This window comes from Prionailurus viverrinus, chromosome A3 (assembly GCF_022837055.1).
Source record: "Prionailurus viverrinus isolate Anna chromosome A3, UM_Priviv_1.0, whole genome shotgun sequence".
Classification (NCBI taxonomy): domain Eukaryota; kingdom Metazoa; phylum Chordata; class Mammalia; order Carnivora; family Felidae; genus Prionailurus; species Prionailurus viverrinus.
Window position 1 is genome coordinate 81028157 of NC_062563.1, and position 19141 is coordinate 81047297.

The window sequence follows — 19141 nt, forward strand, 5'->3', positions numbered from 1 at the left end:
TCGCACTCTGTCTCTCTCTTTCTCTCTCTCTCTCAAAAATAAACATTAAATTTTTTATATTAAAAATGAAATACTGTATGATCCAATAATTCCACTAACTGGGTATTTTACACAAAGGAAATGAAAACACTAATTTAAAAGATATATGCACTCCTATGTTTATTGCAGCATTGTTAATCATAGCCAAGATATGGAAGTAACCTAAGAGTCAACTGATAGATGAATAGATAAGGAAGATGTGATATTATATATATATAATATAAAAATATAATAAATAATTTTTATTTTAAAATAAAGAATATATAAAATATAGTATAATATATAATGCAGCCATAAAGAAGGATGGGATCACGCCATTTGTGTCAACATGGATGGACCTAGAGAGTATAATGCTAAGTGAAATAAGTCAGACCAAGATAAAAACAAATACTTTATGATTTCACTCATATGTGGAATCTAAAAAAACCCAAATGATAAACACACAAAAAGCAGAATCAGACCTATAGATACAGAGAATAAACTGAAGGTTGCCAGAGGTGGGGAATGGGGGAAGGGAGTGGGAGATACAGGTTCCCAGTTATGCAATGAGTTAGTCACGGGAATAAAAGTCACACCATAATGAAAACAAAAACAAAAGTAGCCCCAAGGGGGAGAGAAACAACCTTTTTAAGGTAGCAAAAACTAGATTATCATAATGGAAACAACTGTTGAGAAATTCTAAATGCCTCTTTTAGATTCTGCACACATGTATCCATTTATTAAAGGCAGGAATTTTTAAAATCACAGAAACAGAGTCGAAGGGGTCTTAAGAGGGTATCTCTTCTAGCCCTTACCTCCACGTAGCAAAGTATCATTTTCCCATTTCCATTTTACAGATGAGGCAAATGAAGCAAACTTTGCTCGGTTTCATTTCCTGGCTTTCTCAGTTTCGGCTTCTCTCTCAGGTGGACTTGTTCTAGCAGAGGTCTCTGGTAGCAGAGTAGTCATCCTCCTAGCTACCAATCCCAGAAAAAATTTCTTCTCTTTCCTAATCATTCTACTTCTACCAGTTGTCCCAGAACTGTGTCTGCCTGGCTTGACATGGAGTTGTGTGTACATATATATGTATGTCTACCCCTCCCCCTTCCATCCAGAGAAGTTACGTGAGTTCCTAGGATGACACAATTAGTAAGTGATGGAGCTACAACAGTAACCCAGTTCTCTCAGGGTCAGACTCATCATTTGCTCTGTGTGCATCACTGTAAGTGGCTTGAGTTGCTTTAGACTACGAGACAGTAACAGATTTCTAATATCTCTTTTAATTCTGTCTTAGACTGCTTCTACTGTTTGCCTGTTTCTTATTTTATGAGCTATCACATTTGTGATCGCTTACATTTTTATTATATCACATTTTTTCTCTGAAACTAGTTTTAAGTTTCTTGAAGTCTCCAGCTGTGACTTATGTATTTTTTAAATGTAAAAAATTTTATACATTTTTATGCATTTTTACAATGTATTTTTTGACGTTAACACTTTCTTGCAAATAGTAGGCACCTGGCAAATATTTGCTTGTTTGAGCAGAGAAAAGAATCCTCCCTACAGAATGTGAAAATAGGAGGGGAGTTAAACACGAGCCTTCAATTAGAGACTGATGGGGAAAATACCCAGCAGCACCATGAAATACATGGTTCTGGATCTCAAAAAAGCAGTTCAAGCACATAAAAAGTACTGATTAAAACTTATCCTTTTTGTGATATAAGATACAGAAGATATTCCTAGGAATAGAATGTTTTCTGAAAGAAAATCTTCATTCAATCCCCAAACTGAGGCGTGTCCATGGGCAAAATGGATCTAGAATCAGAACACCTTAGATGTAGTAGGAATGGATTTATTCAAGGAGAATTTTCCTTTTTATCAATTAGATACAATTTATAAACAGAAACTATAGATGAAACGCGTTTAGATAGTGAAAGAACATTTTAATGAGTACATAGGGGCGCCTGGGTGGCTCAGTTGGTTAAGCGTTTGACTTGGCTCAGGTCATGATCTCATGGTTTGTGAGTTCGAGCCCCACGTTAGGCTCTGCGCTGACGTTGTGGAGCCTGCTTGGGATTCTCTCTCTCCTTCTCTTTCTATGCCCCTCCCCCACTTGCACACGCATGTACACACTCTCTCAAAATAAACCTTAAAAAATAAAAAGAGTACATAAAGACTTACATAATATCTTCCATCGAAGACTATAGTTACACAATTTTAGTCATTATTGTAAAAAACAATTTAAAACATTAAGGGAGAATTTTAAAAAGAAATGGTATCACTCATAGACTTTACACCCCAGCATAAAATTTTATATTCTCTTTAAGTATTTATTCTCTGCGTATTTTTACATTTTTTAAAATCATAGAACACATGTAAGATAAAAGGTAATTTGTAACTATTTTACCTCTAAGGATATCTAGGAAGAGAGCTAAAATATTTCTGAGCATAAAGCAGTGAAAATAAGCTTTTTATATTTTATTTTCTGAAAATTATTTTACCAAGTCAGAAGGGAAATTAGGATAGGTGTGTGTTTCTTAAGATCCTGTCACATTCCTAATAACCATTCTTAGAAGCTACATGTTGAGCCCCAAGGAATGCATTGATCAGATTGGCTTAGTTAACCTTTAACAAATAATCTCTCAATCAATGTAGTTTCAGTTTTGGCATGCTAATTTTACATTTTGTAGTTACAGTAGTGTTGCCCTATATCAATAATTTTAAAAAATGGATCAATATTATAAAGTGGTTCAATGAAGCATAAAATAATGATAAAATAGTAATGTAAATATTACAATTCAAATAAAGAAATAAACATAAATTGTAAACAGAACTCCAGTGCAAATATAGATTATAAATCTGTATTAGCTGTGACAAATCTATATGTGACTTTGTACAGGAAATAAATATGTAAATTGGAAGTACAACAATAAGTATCTGAAAATTAAATTTCATTGAGTGGGCTTTCTATTGTTAGTCCCCAGTGCATTGTCTCTTACAACATTTTTCTCAGCTTTTTTTTGTCATTGTTAAACGAAGCATAGTGTGGCCTTTTATCAACTGAGATTTTTCTAATGCAAATATTTAATAATGGTTTCCAACTGATGCAGAATGTGAGTTCCATGAAGGCAGGGATTTTATCTGTTGATGTGCTACATGCCCAATACTTAGCACAATGCTTTGAGCTTAGTAGTTATTCACAAGTTATGAATGAATAAATGAATTTTTTAGTAAAAACATCATCAAAGAAAATCAAAATCTTAAAACTATTATTCAAAGTTGTACTCTCTGTAGCAAAACTAGGTACAAGTTACATTGTTGCCTTAAAGCTTACAAAATCAGCTGAAAATTAATAAGATGTTAATATGAGAAAGCAGAAGGAACTATTGGCAAAACTATTTGATCAAAAACATTCCTGGGCATTGCTCATGTGCATAGCACATAATGTTGAAGAGCAGTTACTATCATCATTCACTTTCCAGCATGACATATATGAAGAAGTACTCAACAAGTTACCCTTATTCATTATTGACAACCAACTGCAAGATTTGGGTAATTATTTTGTAAACTGGCGTGTAAAGCTGGAGAAGAGGCATGTATAAGGTAGCTTTGTGAGTAATTAGGAGGTATGTTATTATAAGAATAAAAGAAGTTCAGCAGTCATCAATAGGCTTCTGTTTTTGCTTTGGTTGTTTGAGGACAGAGTGAATATTTTAAAGATGATCAAGCTATGACCTTTAAATATACGTCTTTTTAGTATATGTTGTGTGAAGAAAGACGCACAAGTACAACATTCTTGTTTTCTACACTGAAGTATATAATACTTGTTATCAGGGGAAGGGTGCACATATAAGTTTTTGAAATGAGAAATGGGACTCTGATAATGCCAGATAATTATTTCATACCAAGTGTAGCTTAGCACTATATTCAATATCTAAGATAGACTAAATTTATTTCAGGGATAAGATGTCATGGTTTTTAATGTTGAAGATACCAGGATTTTTTAGAAGATTGAACTGTGGCACAAAAACTTAACTCTTGCACAACAGTTGACTTTCTTTTTTTGGAGAAAAATATCAGTGATTCATTATCGGGAATATTTTAAAATAGCATCCAAAAGTTGCTACAAAATATGAAGAAATCTCCAGCACATCTTACAAAGTCCTTTTTGCTAGCAGGCTATGTTCTGCTCTCTGTAAGCCTCATCACTAATTTGGTGATTTGCTGTAAAAAAAGAGATCTGGAATGATACTGCAGCTCTCTCTGGCTCTATGCTATTGCCCTTGGCCTGGAATTTTTTTTTTCACTTCAGCTTGCTTAAGCAGATTGCCCAAACTGTGCATGAGTTTTGCCCTCTGAAAGCTGGGTTCATTTTCCATTTCTACTCATCTGGGACAAGCTTCTACAAGAGGGCTTCTTTCCTTTGGCCCATGCCTAATGCCCTGGTAAGTGGGGTTCCGCCTGATTTCAGCTTGCTGTTGTTTTTTTTTTTTTTTTTTTGCACTGTTTGAGATGGAAATGCTCTGATTTAACACCACATGGTGGGTATTCAATGCCCTTCCAGATTGTGAACTCCTATTGCTTTTTCTTTGCCTCTCCTGTCTAACCTTATTATTTCAGAAGATGTTAATTTTATTATCTTGTTCACATTAAATATAGTCATCTAGGAATTATTCAGAGGAAAACACTGGCTGGATGCTGTTTCTGGTTACCTAGCATTTATTCCAATTTTTTAAAACATAGAAGAAAAGAAGCAGAGGTTATTCTACTCTTTATGATTCATCAAAGATTCTTTACATTTCATGGGAAATGGCCAATAAATCTTGGTCAGGAAACTCTACTGATTTTATAGGAGATAAATTTACTGAATTTAGCAAAAGGTTTCTCGGAAATGGCTCCTAATTCCAACTCAGACCTTTGTTGCAATACCTCTAGTAATGGCCCACTTATTTGTGATGTGTAAATATCTCATAACTGCACCTGCTTTCACATACACAGTAATTGTGCACTGTGACTTCACTATCCAAAAATTATCTCAAGTAATTTGAAGGATCAGACCAAGAGAATGGTGCAGACCAGCAAGGGTACTCTAGAGTCAAAGTTGTATTTAGCTGTTCCACATTAGGATAGCTGGGCCAAATATGCTTATGGCTGTCATCCACCCAAATGCTTAATGTCTGTGTGGTGTTGCTAGCATTTTGAGTCTCCACCTTTTGAATATCATTAATGCCTGTAATCATTCTTGAGGATTTCTGAGCCTTCTCATCATTCAATATACTCCTCCAGATTAACAATAGAAGTCAGACCTACTGAATCACCAAAGAATGGTCTCTATAGACTCGCATCTGTCTCTATCTGAATTTCAAGGCCGTTAAGGATGCTCCTCTGTCTCTACCAACCCAGGTTAGTCTTTCCTAGAAGCTATAGAACTAGACAAAACTGGTTTTTTAGGATGCAAATTAGGTCCTGGAATTAGTGTCATCTCAGGTTCAATGTACAAAATTTCGTTATGACTAACTGCATGACTTGTTCATGGGAAACTAGCATGGAAACAATTTAACAAAAGGATACCCTCTTTTTAGTTGAAAGATGGTTTTCTTCATTTTTTTAAGTTAAAAAAATTTTTTTAAAGTTTATTTTGAGAGAGAGAGAGAAAAAGCACAGTGGGGGGTGGGGAGCAGAGAGAGAGGAAGAGAGAGAGAATCCCAAGCACACTAGCAGTGTGGAGCCCAGTGCAGGGCTCTAACCCATGAACTGTGAGATCATGATCCGAGCTAAAATCAGATGCTTAACCCACTGAGCCACCCAGGCACCCTTAAGCTTTTTGTTTGTTTGTTTTATTTTGTTTTGCTTTGTTTTTTTAATTAGAGAGAGAGATAGAGAGAGAGAGAGAGAGAGAATAAGTGGGAGAGAGGGGCAGAGGGATATATAGAGAGAATCCCAGGCAGGCTCCATGCTCAGAGTGGAGACTAATGGGGTACTCAATCCCACAAACCCTGGGATCATGACCTGAGCTGAAATCAAGATTCCGATGCTCAACCTAGCTACCCAGGTGCCCCTGAAAGATGGTTTTCTGATGCAGCTTTTCTAAGCTTTCAACCAAAGAACTTGGGTTCTATGATAAAGAAAGAAAGACTGTTTTTACAAGAATAAATATTAATTTAAAAGTATTTTGTTAGAGTTATTATTTGAGGTTTTATAGCAGGTACAAATCTCAATCTAAAAAAAAATCTGGTTTTCAAGAAATATAATCTCATTTTTCTATAACTCAATTTCTGTTTCAAGCTCTGATTTCACAAGGGGTGGCAGACACTTAATCATAGTCACTTTGGCAGGGACTGCATCTAAATTGAAGGGGTTTACATAGTATTAGAGGAAGGGGGTTGAGCATTTGATCCTTGCTCCTCCTCTACCATGCTGGCTCTCCCAAGGTTTCCAATCTGCATCCTTCCTCAATAGCAGTCATTCCCACACATTGCTGCTGGGTCAATCTTGGTCTATCAACAAGGGCCCTTTAGGTCTGTTGGTTTCTGTTCCCTCTGCACCCTTTTGGGTGTCTGGAAATCATTGTGTTGGGTTTTCAGAACATTCATGGTACTATGTAAGGCTTCACTGTCCATTATGGTAGCTATCAGTCACATGCAACTATTTACATTTAAATTAATTAAGATTAAATATTAATACTCCTGTTTCTCAGTTACACTAGCCACATTTCAAGTGCTTAATAACCCCAAGTGACTAGAGGCTACTATATTGGACACGATGAACATTTTGTTCATCACAGAAAGTTCTATTGAACTGTACTCTAAAGTCTGGGCTGGGCTGGACACATAGTTCAGCTTTTTCTTCTCTCTGGGGTCTTGCCACCTCTCTTTGGCTCTAACAAGGAAAAAGAATGTTGAGTTATCTCTCTCAGATCTCAGATTCCACAGATAGATCCTGCTATTTCAACTGCACCTCTCCACAACTTGTGCCAGAGTAGAGTGAAACTAGGACTTACTGTCCTAAGGACCCACCAGCATCTAGCTTCTCAATATTTTCCTCCCAATTCTTCTTCCCCTTCCAGTTCAGGAAATCCATTTCTCATCTCTATGAAAGGAAGTTTCACTAATGTCTATAGCAACAGTATCCAATAGGAATATAATGCAAGCCACATGTATAATTTAAATTTTTCCCGTAACAATATTAACATGGTAAAGTAACAGGTGAAATTAATTTTTAATGTCTTTTATTTAACCCAATATATCCAAAATATTATAATTTCAACAGGTAATCAATATAAAACTATGAATAAGATATATTCCACTCTTTTTTTTACATGATAAGTCTTTGATATTGGTGTATATTTTATATTTACAGCACATCTCAATTTGACCTAGCTGTATTTCAAGTGTTCAATAGTCACCTGTGGCTAGAGGTTATCATACTGAACAGTGTAGGTCTCTAATAGGATCCATTTCATTGCTCCCTAAAGGGCTAGGATTTAGAAACTCAAAAGCCAGGGAAAAGTTCCCTGTTTCTCTGCATTCTGTTATATTCCTTTCCTGAAACAATGAGCAAAGACCAGCCTAAATGAGGGTGGGTGTGATGCTGAGGGTGTATCAGGGTAGAGTCTAGGAGGAGAAAGGCCATAAGATAAAAAGAAGTACATGGAAAAACAACTACTACAGAAACCATCAATTAATATTTTAAAGTATTAGCCTGCCACAGTGAGTATTTTTAGGACATAAGAACTGCTGTAGGATTGTCAGGAGTAAATTTGTTAACTGTGGATTTAAAAGAAATAATTTCATTAGCAGTTAAAGATTGCAGGAATGTTGTATATAGTATAACTGCTATGGTAACTGGAAAACAATGCAAAAACCTGCAGTGCTATTATTGGGAGTAAATCTTATTAGTATGACTAAGGCACAGATAAGTTCTATTAGTAGTTAAATCCTGCAGTAATACGTCTGACAATTTTTACTGCAAAAACTGTAAAACCTAAAGATAAAAATTTTATCATCAGGAATGACAATAATTCAAGCCTTTGGTTGCATTTCATGGACAAAATCTCCATTTTGGAGGTTTCTGAAACGGTGACTAGCAAAGCTGCTTCAAGGGAAAATACTTTCTATAATTTCAAAAGTGTCATGGCAAAGAAGATTGAAATTTTTGGGATTTCCACTTATTTCTTTGTATTCTGTCTTCACTGTGATCTTGATGAAATTTAAAGGCAAAATCAAAATTATTTTAAATGTTGAATATTTTGTGAAGTAAAAATCTATTTATAAAATTTTGCAGTCAACACCTGGGTCAAATGAACAGGACAGTTAAAGCAACATACATCCACAGGTCTATTATGCAGCTTAAGTCTGAGATGGAAGGAAATGATAAATCAAGACTGGAGTAAGCAGGGGATTAGAAAAGGCTTTGAGGTGTAGTTCTTGTGTGGAAGGGCGGGAGAGGGTCGGAAGGATTTGCACACCGGTAGGTAGGGAGAATGGGGGCTTTAAGAAAAAGGTAACTTCCAGCATGCCAAAAGATCTCAACTAATATATGGCATGAAAGGTGGTCATGAGAATTGAGGGTCAGTGAATTTACAGTAATTATTATAAAATCTTGAGCCCACATAAGTTATTGGTTTTCTGGTCTTGGTAATCACTGAGACAATGGGAAAGGAATAATGTTAAATGCACTATTTCTTTAGTCCTGAGGTAGCTATGTTTGGCAGCAACTAAGTATTGCTCAAGTATTCTTGAATACTGGTTGTTTTTTTCTTGACTGTTTATGTTCGCTACCAAACACAATGGTGTACATTATTAATTACCATTTAGTGACTGTTTTACTATGTATCAAGTACTTTACTTACATATCTTCCATCTTCTCAACATCCCAGAAAGGCAGGCATGGTTATTTGTTTGCTAGAATAAGAAGTCAAGACTCAGAGAGGTTAATTTGCGTTATTTTCTTGCATGCTAAACACCTGTTTATGAAAAGCTCCTTGAGAATAGGGACTGTATCTTTTATGTACTATTAATTGTATTTAATATGATCATACTCAGTTGGTTTCAATAAGTTTTAGCTAAGCAGATGAAAAAAAAATCTTAAGATATTCTATAAGAAAGTTTCTTCAATAAATTTGGTTAGCAAACAGGTTATTAAAAAAAAGTTATGAGAGAAAAAGCTGTTTGGTGGAGACTTTAGGAGCTAGCTTATGAACTTGAGCTCAGCAGCAGAACAATGTCAAGGTCTGCTCTTAATTTCTTCATTTTGAACCTTGATCTCTTCTTAGCAATCTGTGCAACTAGAATGAAAAAGAAGAGTTTACATCCAGGAAAAATACTTCTCCAAAAATAAAAGCTGTCCTGTAAGAAATTCTTTCTCAGTCTCTTGAGAAAGATTCTTTAGGGGCCCTATATACTCCTTCTCCTTCTTGGTTCTTTTTTTTTTTTCTTCTTCTTCTTCTTCCTCAAGAAAAGACATGTATTTAAAATAGATTGCTTTTAAGATAATTTCTCTACAATAAAATCTCTCTCCTCCCCCCCCCCCCCCCGAAGATGGGAAAGAGTACTAAATGAAACCAGGTTGACCACATAAGAAAGTTTGGAAAGTTCTGAAGAACAATAATAAATGGGATGCAAAACCCTCCTGAACATCATGTGGGTTGTTCCTGAAGGGCAACTTAGATTAAAATAGTTTATGACCATTTCTATAAATTAGTCATAAAAAAAACCCCATACACTTAAAGTCTGTTAATGATGCAGAATATATCACTATATGAGATCATAATGGCTGTAGGTTGTAGTGACTTAGTAAACCACTCAGGAAGGACACATGAGGACTCTAAGATGTACAGAAAATAAGAATCAATATAAATATTATGGTTATCTTAATATTTTAAAGTTAAGACTGTAGCAAAATACATGATATCTATGTTCTTTTCTGTCAAGTGCACATTGTGTTCTTGTGGTGTTACTAGATTAATTTCTTTATTGAAAAAGGAAATATAATTAGATACTGGATTCAAGACCTGTCTCCCCATCTCTCCTGATTCTTCAGTCCCTCTCTCCTTTTTCTTGCTCTGCTTGTGTATATAGATGTGATCAACTCTCACCATTGCCCTCCTGTCCTGTCCTTCAAAGAGTCCGTCCCTAGATCCTGATACCTTTAAAGGTATTTTGTCCAAGCACTCTGCTCTCCATCCTTAGTAAGATTAACGATGGCTCTTAATTGTTTCGGGGACCCAACTTGTTTATTTTCTTTTCATGTTAGTTACCCTTTCTTTTTTCATACTATATGGTGATTGCTTACAGGGTACTCCTACTTCTCTGACCATTCCTCCTCAGTCTCTTTTTCACTTTACTCTGCTTATTCCTTAAATGTTGGGATCCCCTTTCCTCCAATATCATTCTTTGCCCTCTTTCTCTACTCCAGGGGTCTATGAACTACCCAAAATTGAAAGCAAATTTTTGTGTTTTATGATAGGATATATTTTCCTCCTTGGGAGAGTGTAGCTTTCATCAAATTCTCGGCTTTCATCAAATTCTCAGAAAGGTCCTTGGCTCTTTTTAACAAGGTTAAGTGTCCCTGCCCTCACACTCTGCTTGGGTTATTTCATCCTCTTCTTTGCCTATAACCACCCTTTTTATATGCCAGCCACTCCCGAGTCATTTACAAGGGAAAAAGACCACAGGGGGGAAAGAAGGAGAAAGAGGAGGAGGAGGAGGAGGAGGAGGAGGAGGAGGAGGAAGAGGAGAAGGGAGGAGAAGGGAGGAGAAGAAGAAGAAGAAGAAGAAGAAGAAGAAGAAGAAGAAGAAGGGGAGGAGGAGGAAGAAGAGAAGAAAAAAGAAACCAAGATTCAAAGAAATGTTGAAGGATCAGAACAAGAAGAAATTGCAGTGTAAATATTGTTTCCAGCTCAGTTTATTCAATCCCGTTGAGGAACAGTACACTGAATGTTAGGCGTGCATTGGCAGGGTCATTACTCCAGTTTGTCAGAGGAAAACCCCCAGGAGGAATCAGGTGAAACCAAGGCCGTGTGCGCAAACAGCCTAGTTGCTAGTGGCGGAGAAGGCGCACCCAGCTCCTAGGGTGGGGACAGGAGAGTACCAGAGAGAAAACCACAGCAGCCGTACTGCCCACAGCTACAGCGAAGCCAGACCGGGCTCTACTTTCACCGAGTCGAGCCAGAAACCCCGCCCGGCACCCAGCGCACCTTTGACGGACATCCAGTTTAATCAACCATCTTCCAGGTCACTATAAACACTCCTTACTCCTCCCGCCTATCGTTTCTTTCTCCAAGCCAATCAGAGGAGTGGGCGGGATCGTCCCTGGTGGATTCCAATTTTTTTTTTAAAAAAGGGTGGACTGTGCGCCGCGTTCCGGCTGGGGGAAAAACACCTCCAAAGCTGGGGGGTGGAGCTCCTGTTATGGGCACCCAGATTGACCAATGAAGTGCCCCCGCCGCTCAAAGGCCCGCCCACCGAGATGGGCGGGGCACGCGTGGTGCCCGGCCAATGGCGGCGGGGCGGACGGAGGTTGAGCCGCCGTGGGTAGGGTTAGTGTGAGAGGTGCGGCGGGGGAGGTAATGATGATGGTGGCGGAGGAGGAAGGCGGGGGAGGGGTTGCTGGGCACTGAGCAGCGGCTCTGGCAGGGTTTTGTAGGGTGGGGGACGGTCGCGGGGCGACTGCGTCCGGGAGGGGGCGGGCGTGAGGCGCGCCGTCCGCCTGAGGGGCTGCAGACCCCGGCTCCCACGAGCGCCGCGGCTGGCTCGGCTGTTCCATGTGGCTCCGGCGGGGATGGAGGACTCGGTGGCGGCGGCGGCGGCTGCTGCTGCGGCGGCGACGGAGGAGCGGCGCTGAGGAGGGAACGGGGCCAGACTCAGCCCGACAGCGGGATTAGAGGTGTGAGGAGGGGGCGGGAGTGGACGTTCGGCGGGGACGGGGCTCGGGGACCGGGCTGGGGTCTTCAGGCATCGCCTGGGTGACAGGGACCGTGGGCGAGCTACCGCCTGCCACCGCTGTGGGGCAGGGGTCTGGGCTCTGTGCGTGAGAAGAGGAGGCTCTAGAGGACTGTTCCCTTCGGATGGGGGAGGGAGGCACCGCACCCCATACTGTGCACTTGCCCCGCTGGTCATTGCTTCACGCCCAGGCAGGAGTTTCCATTTCCCTCCGGTTGGCAGCAAAGGTGGAGAGCCCAAGTGGCCTGGAGCCCGGACGTTGCCCTCCCTCTGCCTTGAGATTTCCCTCCACTCCTCTTTTCCCATCCATTTCCCTCCTCTGACTGAACAACAGCATTCCTCCTTGCTCCTTAATCTGTTCCAAGCACATATTCAAAGACTGGAGGCTATTAATTATCGGCTGAAAAACAAAGTTTATTTAAAAATGTTCCACTCCTCCCTCTGACTGCCGGTGGACATTAAACAGCATCCCTAGACTTTCCCGCTCTGCTCGCCCTTCTGTGATGCTAGGAGGGGGAGGTAGGGCCCCGACTTGCGTTTCTCGATTGTTGTTGATGCTGATTACCTGATGTGTTGCTCTACGTCTTCGGTGTGAATTGTAATTTCTTCCTTGACGTCTTGCATCCTTGATGTTACTGGCTTTTGAGGTTGGTGTTTTGTTTCATTGTTTGAAAAACATGCGGAGAACTGAGGTTGTCTGTTGCAGTGTTATCTAACCTGGGTGGTTAGTCACTCCTCAAGCTTCTCTCATATATTTCTCTTTGTTTTGCTTTTCAGTCCTCCAGAATACACATAATATAGCCCCTGAGGTGGAATGGTGATGTCTTCATGAGGGAACCTCCTCTCATTCATCCTGTCATGTGTATCATACTGTTCTTGACTGGGCCATTCATCTAAGATGGGATTTACCCTGTGAAACAGGGAGAAGACTTATGGACCCCAAACATCATTTCAAGTCGTAGTTGAGTTTTTTTAAAGTACAGACATACATGCAAAGCTCCTTTCCTTTGGGCCCTCTGCTTTGTTAAAGCTGCTGTGTTGCTAACCCAGAACTGCTCAAGTGACTGCTCATCATGGCTTCAGTTTGGAAGAGACTGCAGCGTGTGGGAAAACATGCATCCAAGTTCCAGTTTGTGGCCTCCTACCAGGAGTTGATGGTTGAGTGTACCAAGAAATGGTAAGACATGTCTGGGGGTAGAGTTTCCTGTGTTGTGGCCTAAACTCCGTGTGGCCTAAACTCTGCTTCTTCTGACAGCAGATTTACCTTTCTGTAGTGCACAAGTGTGTACAAGCTGTGCAGGGTACAGATTACTCTAACAAGTATCGTGGTATGCACTGTTGCTGCTGGTACCATCCCTATGGGTTTTAATTATTGCACTTTAGTATGGCTCAGAGGACTAACTGTGAGAGCTTACTGAGTACAGTTGATTTGGTCTTGAGGTCTTTCATCATTAGTGTTAGCAAAACTTTGATTTTTTTATAATTTGAAGGAGGTTTAAAGAATGACTATTGAATATTGTAAACATGCATATGTTTTATCGTAACCTGTACGTGTTTTAATATGGAAATCTATATTCCTTTGGGGTGGTGATGATCGATTTTATTTTGTTCTTGATTTTTCATTTTTCTTGGCTTAAAATAAATAATTTTTCATTATTTGAATAATGTAATGCTAGCCCATACAACCTTAGAAATTCTTTTGTTATATGCTTAGTCAGGCAACTGTATTTTATTTTAATTGCCTAATGGGATACATTTCTTGGCCAGACTTAAGGAAGCAATTAGTAGTGCTGGCCTATGATTTGCTTCTTTCTACTTGAGCAAAGTAAATTTAGGGCTTTCTTTTCACTGCTTTGAATGGTAAGCAAGAATTCTTATTTAGTAAGTGAAAAAGAGTTAATCTGAAGCAAATGGTCCTTTGGGTTTTGATTTATTTCAGTGTTTATGTAGTATTATTGCTACATAAGTCTATTTCATTGTCCACAAGGACTGTAATCTCACGTCTATTACCTTTCGTTTTGACATCCTTTTTATTCCATGAAAGAAATAACTTGCTCTATTCTAGAACTCTTATAGCATATTTGAATATTTGGAAACTAGTTTCTGAATGTTTTTTTCTTGAACTTGTAAGAAATGTTATTTTATATGCAATTCAAGAAATGCATGCACTAATTACCTACTTTACACTAGGCACTGTGGCTTGAGAGTTGAATATGACATAATCCCTACCCTCAAGGAGCTCACAGTCCATGGTGATGACAGTCGTGTAAATAACTTCACTCTGATAGGAATAGTAATACAAACATGTATGATGTAGGGATTTTCATCTGTCTCCATCATTTAACAGTTGGTATGCTTGGGGACAGGTTATTTATTTCTCTGTGATTTAGTTTCCATATCTGCAAAAGAAATAATGGTACCGTTTCATAGGAGAGATTATTGTGAAGATTAAATGAGTTAATACCTATAAACTGCTTGGAACAGTGTCAGGCACATAGTAAATGCCCAGTAAATTCTATTATTACTTACAAAGTTGGCAGTGGAGGAAATAATTCTTTAAGAGAAGAGGGTATGGTCTCGGGATGGCTTCCTGGGATCTGAACTGGGTTTTGAAAGATTCATAGTAGTTGGCCAGAAAGCCAAGGGAGAAGAAATGAAGGATATTCTAGCCTGAAGCAACAGCCTATGCAAAAGCTTGGAGGAATTAAATAGCATGGGATGTGCTGGAAATTCAAGCAGTGTATTTTGATAATAATGGGGCTTAAAGTGCAGGATAGGGGGAGTGCAGTGGGATATGATGCTTGAAAGGCAGGCAGGATTCCAATCATGGAAAGTTAAGTGCTTGGACCATTATATGTGGCTTGGACTTTATTCTGTGGGTGATGGGTGGGGGGCATAGTAAAAAGTTTTGAGCGGAAGATACATTAGGTTTGCATTTTGGAAAAATCACTTGGATAATAGTGTGGAGCAGGTATCATAGTGTAAAGGGTAATTGGAGGCAGCAATGTCAGGGTAGCTGTTGCAGTAGGTAAAGTGAGGAAAAAGGCTAAGACTAGGGCAATGCAAAGGAAATAGAATAGACTGGAGGAACACTTAGGACACCAGATAGATAGGACTTGATGGTCATTTCAGTCAGGAGTCTGGAACAGATGGGGATGAAGGAGAGGGAGAGGCCTAGATTGACACTCAAGTTTCTGGTTTGGAAGACTGGGTACTGGTAACCAAACTAGGGAATGAGGAAGATCCTCATTGTATTTTTTAACTGGGCAGTATACTGGGAGTATCACCTTTACGATGGTTAAATTTGAGTCTTTTCTTAAGGGATGTAGAACACATCAGGTGATTCTTTAGTTACAAAATCAGTTTCTTGGGGTGCCTGGGTGGCTCAGTCGGTTAAGCATCTGATTCTTGATCTTGGCTCAGGTCATGATCTCATGGTTCATGAGATAAAGCCTCATGTGGGGCTCTGCACTGGCAGTGTGCAGCCTGCTTGGGATTCTCTCCCATCTCTCTCTCTGCTTCTCCCCTGCATGCACTCTCTTTCTCTCAAAATAAACATTAAAACGTCCACAAAAAACAAAATCAGTTTCTTCCCTATAGTTTGCATCATCGCTAATTTTTTTTCCCTTGAGAAGTGTGTAAGTTATTGTTAATGTGTCTCAATGTGAACGAATGAAAATTTAACTTGATTACAGATGAATAGATGGCTTGATCATTTTTAGGGATGGCCATTATGGTATACCTATTAAATTAGGTCTTCATGATAGGAAATGGCTTTAACACTAGAAATATTTGGATGTTCTAGACTTTTCAATTTTATAGTAGTCACATGGAAGGTAAACAAGTGTTGAGAGGATAAGAAAATAGATCTGGTATAGGGAAGAAGGAATAAACTATGAAAAGAACAGATAGCATTCCATTGGGATTGTGTCTTTGGAGGTAACCTATGTATATAGGTTCTATTGCCTTTTAGAATCTTCTTATTTAAAATGTTTTCTGAGAAGTAGGAGCATTTGCAACACCTGGGACCACCTGTTAGACCTGCTGACTTTCAGACCTTGCCCTAGACCTACTGAGTCACACGGTATGCATGTTAAAGTTTAAGAAGCAGTATTTTCTTTTAGAGGATGGGGGGAGAGAATCATAAGCAGTCTCCACGCTCAGTGTGGAGCCAGATGCATGGCTCAATCCCATAACCCTAGGACACTTAACCAACTGAGCCACCTAGGCACCCCAAAAGCCAGTATTTTAAAATAATGTTTTCAACCTTACCAAATGTCCTCATGACTCCAGGATAAAGTATATTAAAAATACACTGACTTCTGCATGAATTTGAAACTCAAGGAATAAAGATGAAACTTGAGATTAGGGGGTCATGGGAATCAGGATATGTTTTTCAAGGGAGAATGTGTTATTTCTGTGATTGAGGCAAGGAGAATGTTTCCCCTGTTCTGTTGTCATGGCCATACGGTATGAGCCTGGACATGCCAGATAACAGGATGAAGGTAAGAGTTTAAGGATCTTTTTTTAGATCTAGGCCATGAGCAAACTCACAGTACTTTACCTTTGATCAAAGGATGGATTCTATAGATTAGAGGATTTGGGGCTTCTGCTTTCTCAAAGTTCTTTTCTCTCTTGTCTTACAATATTTCACCTTTGCTCTGGCTGATGGGGTGTGAGTCCACTTCCTGATTCTTTCATGGTGTAGTGGTTCTAGAACTTAGGTCAAGAACAAAAACCTGAATGACTTTTATTCATCTTAGAGAAGGGCACTATACTGTGAGGTCCTATTCCTCATCACCCCTTGATTGCCACGTAGAGGCTCTAGCAAATTTGGAGATGTTAAGGGTTTATATCTTCTATTTTTATTGTTGTTCCCAAGTCATTTAATTATTAATCTCACTTAATTGATGAAGCTGTGAGACTGGCCACTGGAGATGAGTTTGAGGGAAAGAGACTGTGCTGTCTTTTTTCTTAGTTTATTTCTTATTTGGTTCTTTCATCATTTGTAGGCTTTTAGATTCTGAGGAAAGTCTTCACTGTATGAGCTCTCAGCAGTTATTCAGGTATTTAAGGAAACTACTTGAAAGTTGGCAAGTTGTGGTTATGATAATTTAGGTTACAGAACTCAGTTGTGGTAGGAGCTCCCCAATACATGATGTGAACCATTATGTATGAGCATATATTGTATTTTGTGTGTGTGTCTGTATCATCTACATATATGAATATATTTTATCTAGGTTTTTATTTTATTTAATTCTTAGTTATGGCATTCAAAAAATACTTAAACTACTATAAACTTTTCCCAAAAAGGCAGAAATACATTTGCTTCTGATTTTCCATGTCATGTAAAGATTCCTTTTTTCTGTTTTTAAATATATATTTAATTATAATTTATTTAAAAATAGGTAATATGATCACATGGCTCAAAATTCTAGAGGTACAAAAACTCTGTGTGTGTGTGTGTGTGTGTGTGTGTGTGTGTGTGTGTGTAGTATGTATGTATGTATGTATGTATGTATCCCTGAAAGTAACTTCTCATTTTCTTCATTGCTTTATACCTCTTTGTGATCTCAGGATTTGAAAAGTTAAAAAAAAGCAGTCCTTCCTAGTGCTTAAGTTTGTGATGCTGGCCTATTAGATAAAATGTAAACTCCTAATCTGATGTTCCAGGCTTTCTGTAACTGATCCAGTTTAGTTTTCCAGTTGGACATTGGAATGTTGCATGTACTTTAAGTATTGACTTGAGTTTATGAAGGCCAAATTACATTAGTAAATACTCTTTCAGATCCACTTCTTTGGATGGCTTCAGCAAGCATTTCTCTGTTGACCATTTAATGGAGTGAGTTAGAGGTACATCAGCTTTTGTGTAAAGAACCTACTTTTGAAGTACATTTAAAAAAAAAAGAAAAAATAATTGGACACAAGTTTGTTTTAGTGTGTTTTAGGAGTGTATAGAAGACCGTTGTGTCTGGAACACAGTAGAACAAAGGAAGGATGATAAAGAGGTGAGGTCTGAGAGGTAGGTAGGCATTAGATAATGTATGGCCTTGAGCGCTTTTGGATTTTAAGTGTATATGAAACCACTAGAGAAGTTTGGGCAGGGAAGCGATATAATGTGATAAACATTTTAAAAAGATTATTCTGGGGGTGTCTGGGTGGCTCAGTTGGTTGAGCATCTGACTTTGGCTCAGGTGATGAGTTTGAGCCCTGTTTTGGGCTGTCTGCTGTCAACTCAGAGCCTGGAGCCTGCTTCAGATTCTGTGTCTCCATCTCTCTCTGTCTCTCCCTGCTTTCTCTCTCTCTCTCTCTCTCTCTCTCTCTCTCTCTCTCTCAAAAACAAATAATCATTAAAAATTTTAAAAAACAAGATTATTCTGGATGCCTTGTGGAATACGAATTGTCATGAGTAAAAATGAAAGCAGGGATACTAATTAGGAGGCTATTGGCAGTAGTCCGAGTAGCAAGGAGGTAGTGATGGAGGTGGTGAGAAATGGGCAGATATATGCAGGTAACAAACATACATTTACACCACATTTTACTGAGGTATACCTTACACTTTTGCATACAATAAAATGCATCACTTTTAAGTGTATAGTTCAGTAAGTTTTGATAAATGTATACACCCATGTAAGTGGAAATAAATTTTTTGAAGGAATTGTTGACAGGACTTAATGATGGATTAGATATGATGTAAAGTCAGAGATGGATCAATAAGGACTGTAGACTTTTGGTTGAACAACCAGATGAATGTAATGTTAATTATAGGGATGGGGAACACCTGGAGAGGAAAAGGTTTGGCATGAAGGGGAAATCAAGAATTGGCTTTGCTTTTCTTAAAGTATGGGACATCCAGGTGGAGATTTAATTAAGCAGTTAATTACAAGAATCTTGAGATCAGGAGAGAGAAGAGGTTGGAGTCTCTTAGTAAATAGAGGGAATTTATAACAATGGGGCTATAGGAAATTTCCTGTGGTGTTAATATAGATTACGACGATGGAGGACTGAGCCTTGGGACACTTCAACATATAGAGGTAGGTAAGAAGAGGAAGAGCCAGCAAAGGAGACTGAAAAACAAGCATTAGTAAGTTAGGAGGAAAATTAGGAGACTATTCTCTGAGGAACCAAGTGCAAAATGTATCAGGAAGGTAGCGTTTAACTGTGTCAAATACTGTTGAGAGGTT

The 19141-nt window shown here is 38.7% G+C and overlaps 1 protein-coding gene across 11 annotated transcripts in view; it reads left to right on the forward strand.

Moving 5' to 3' along the window:
• The window catches only part of EHBP1 (EH domain binding protein 1), a 372579-nt gene that overhangs the window by 23014 nt on the left and 330424 nt on the right, over positions 1–19141 (forward strand). For 4 of the 11 annotated variants that reach the window (XM_047852782.1, XM_047852781.1, XM_047852783.1 and 1 more), the window contains exons 1-2: positions 11695–11901; positions 12735–13134. The exons of 1 other annotated variant lie outside the window; for it this stretch is intronic. In XM_047852782.1, coding sequence (XP_047708738.1) covers positions 13031–13134 — 104 coding nt within the window. In that variant the 5' untranslated portion in view covers positions 11695–11901; positions 12735–13030. Of the gene's footprint in view, positions 1–5301; positions 5419–11526; positions 11582–11693; positions 11902–12734; positions 13135–19141 lie in introns of those variants that run through there. 6 more of the 11 variants (XM_047852774.1, XM_047852779.1, XM_047852777.1 and 3 more) reach the window with 4 other exon arrangements.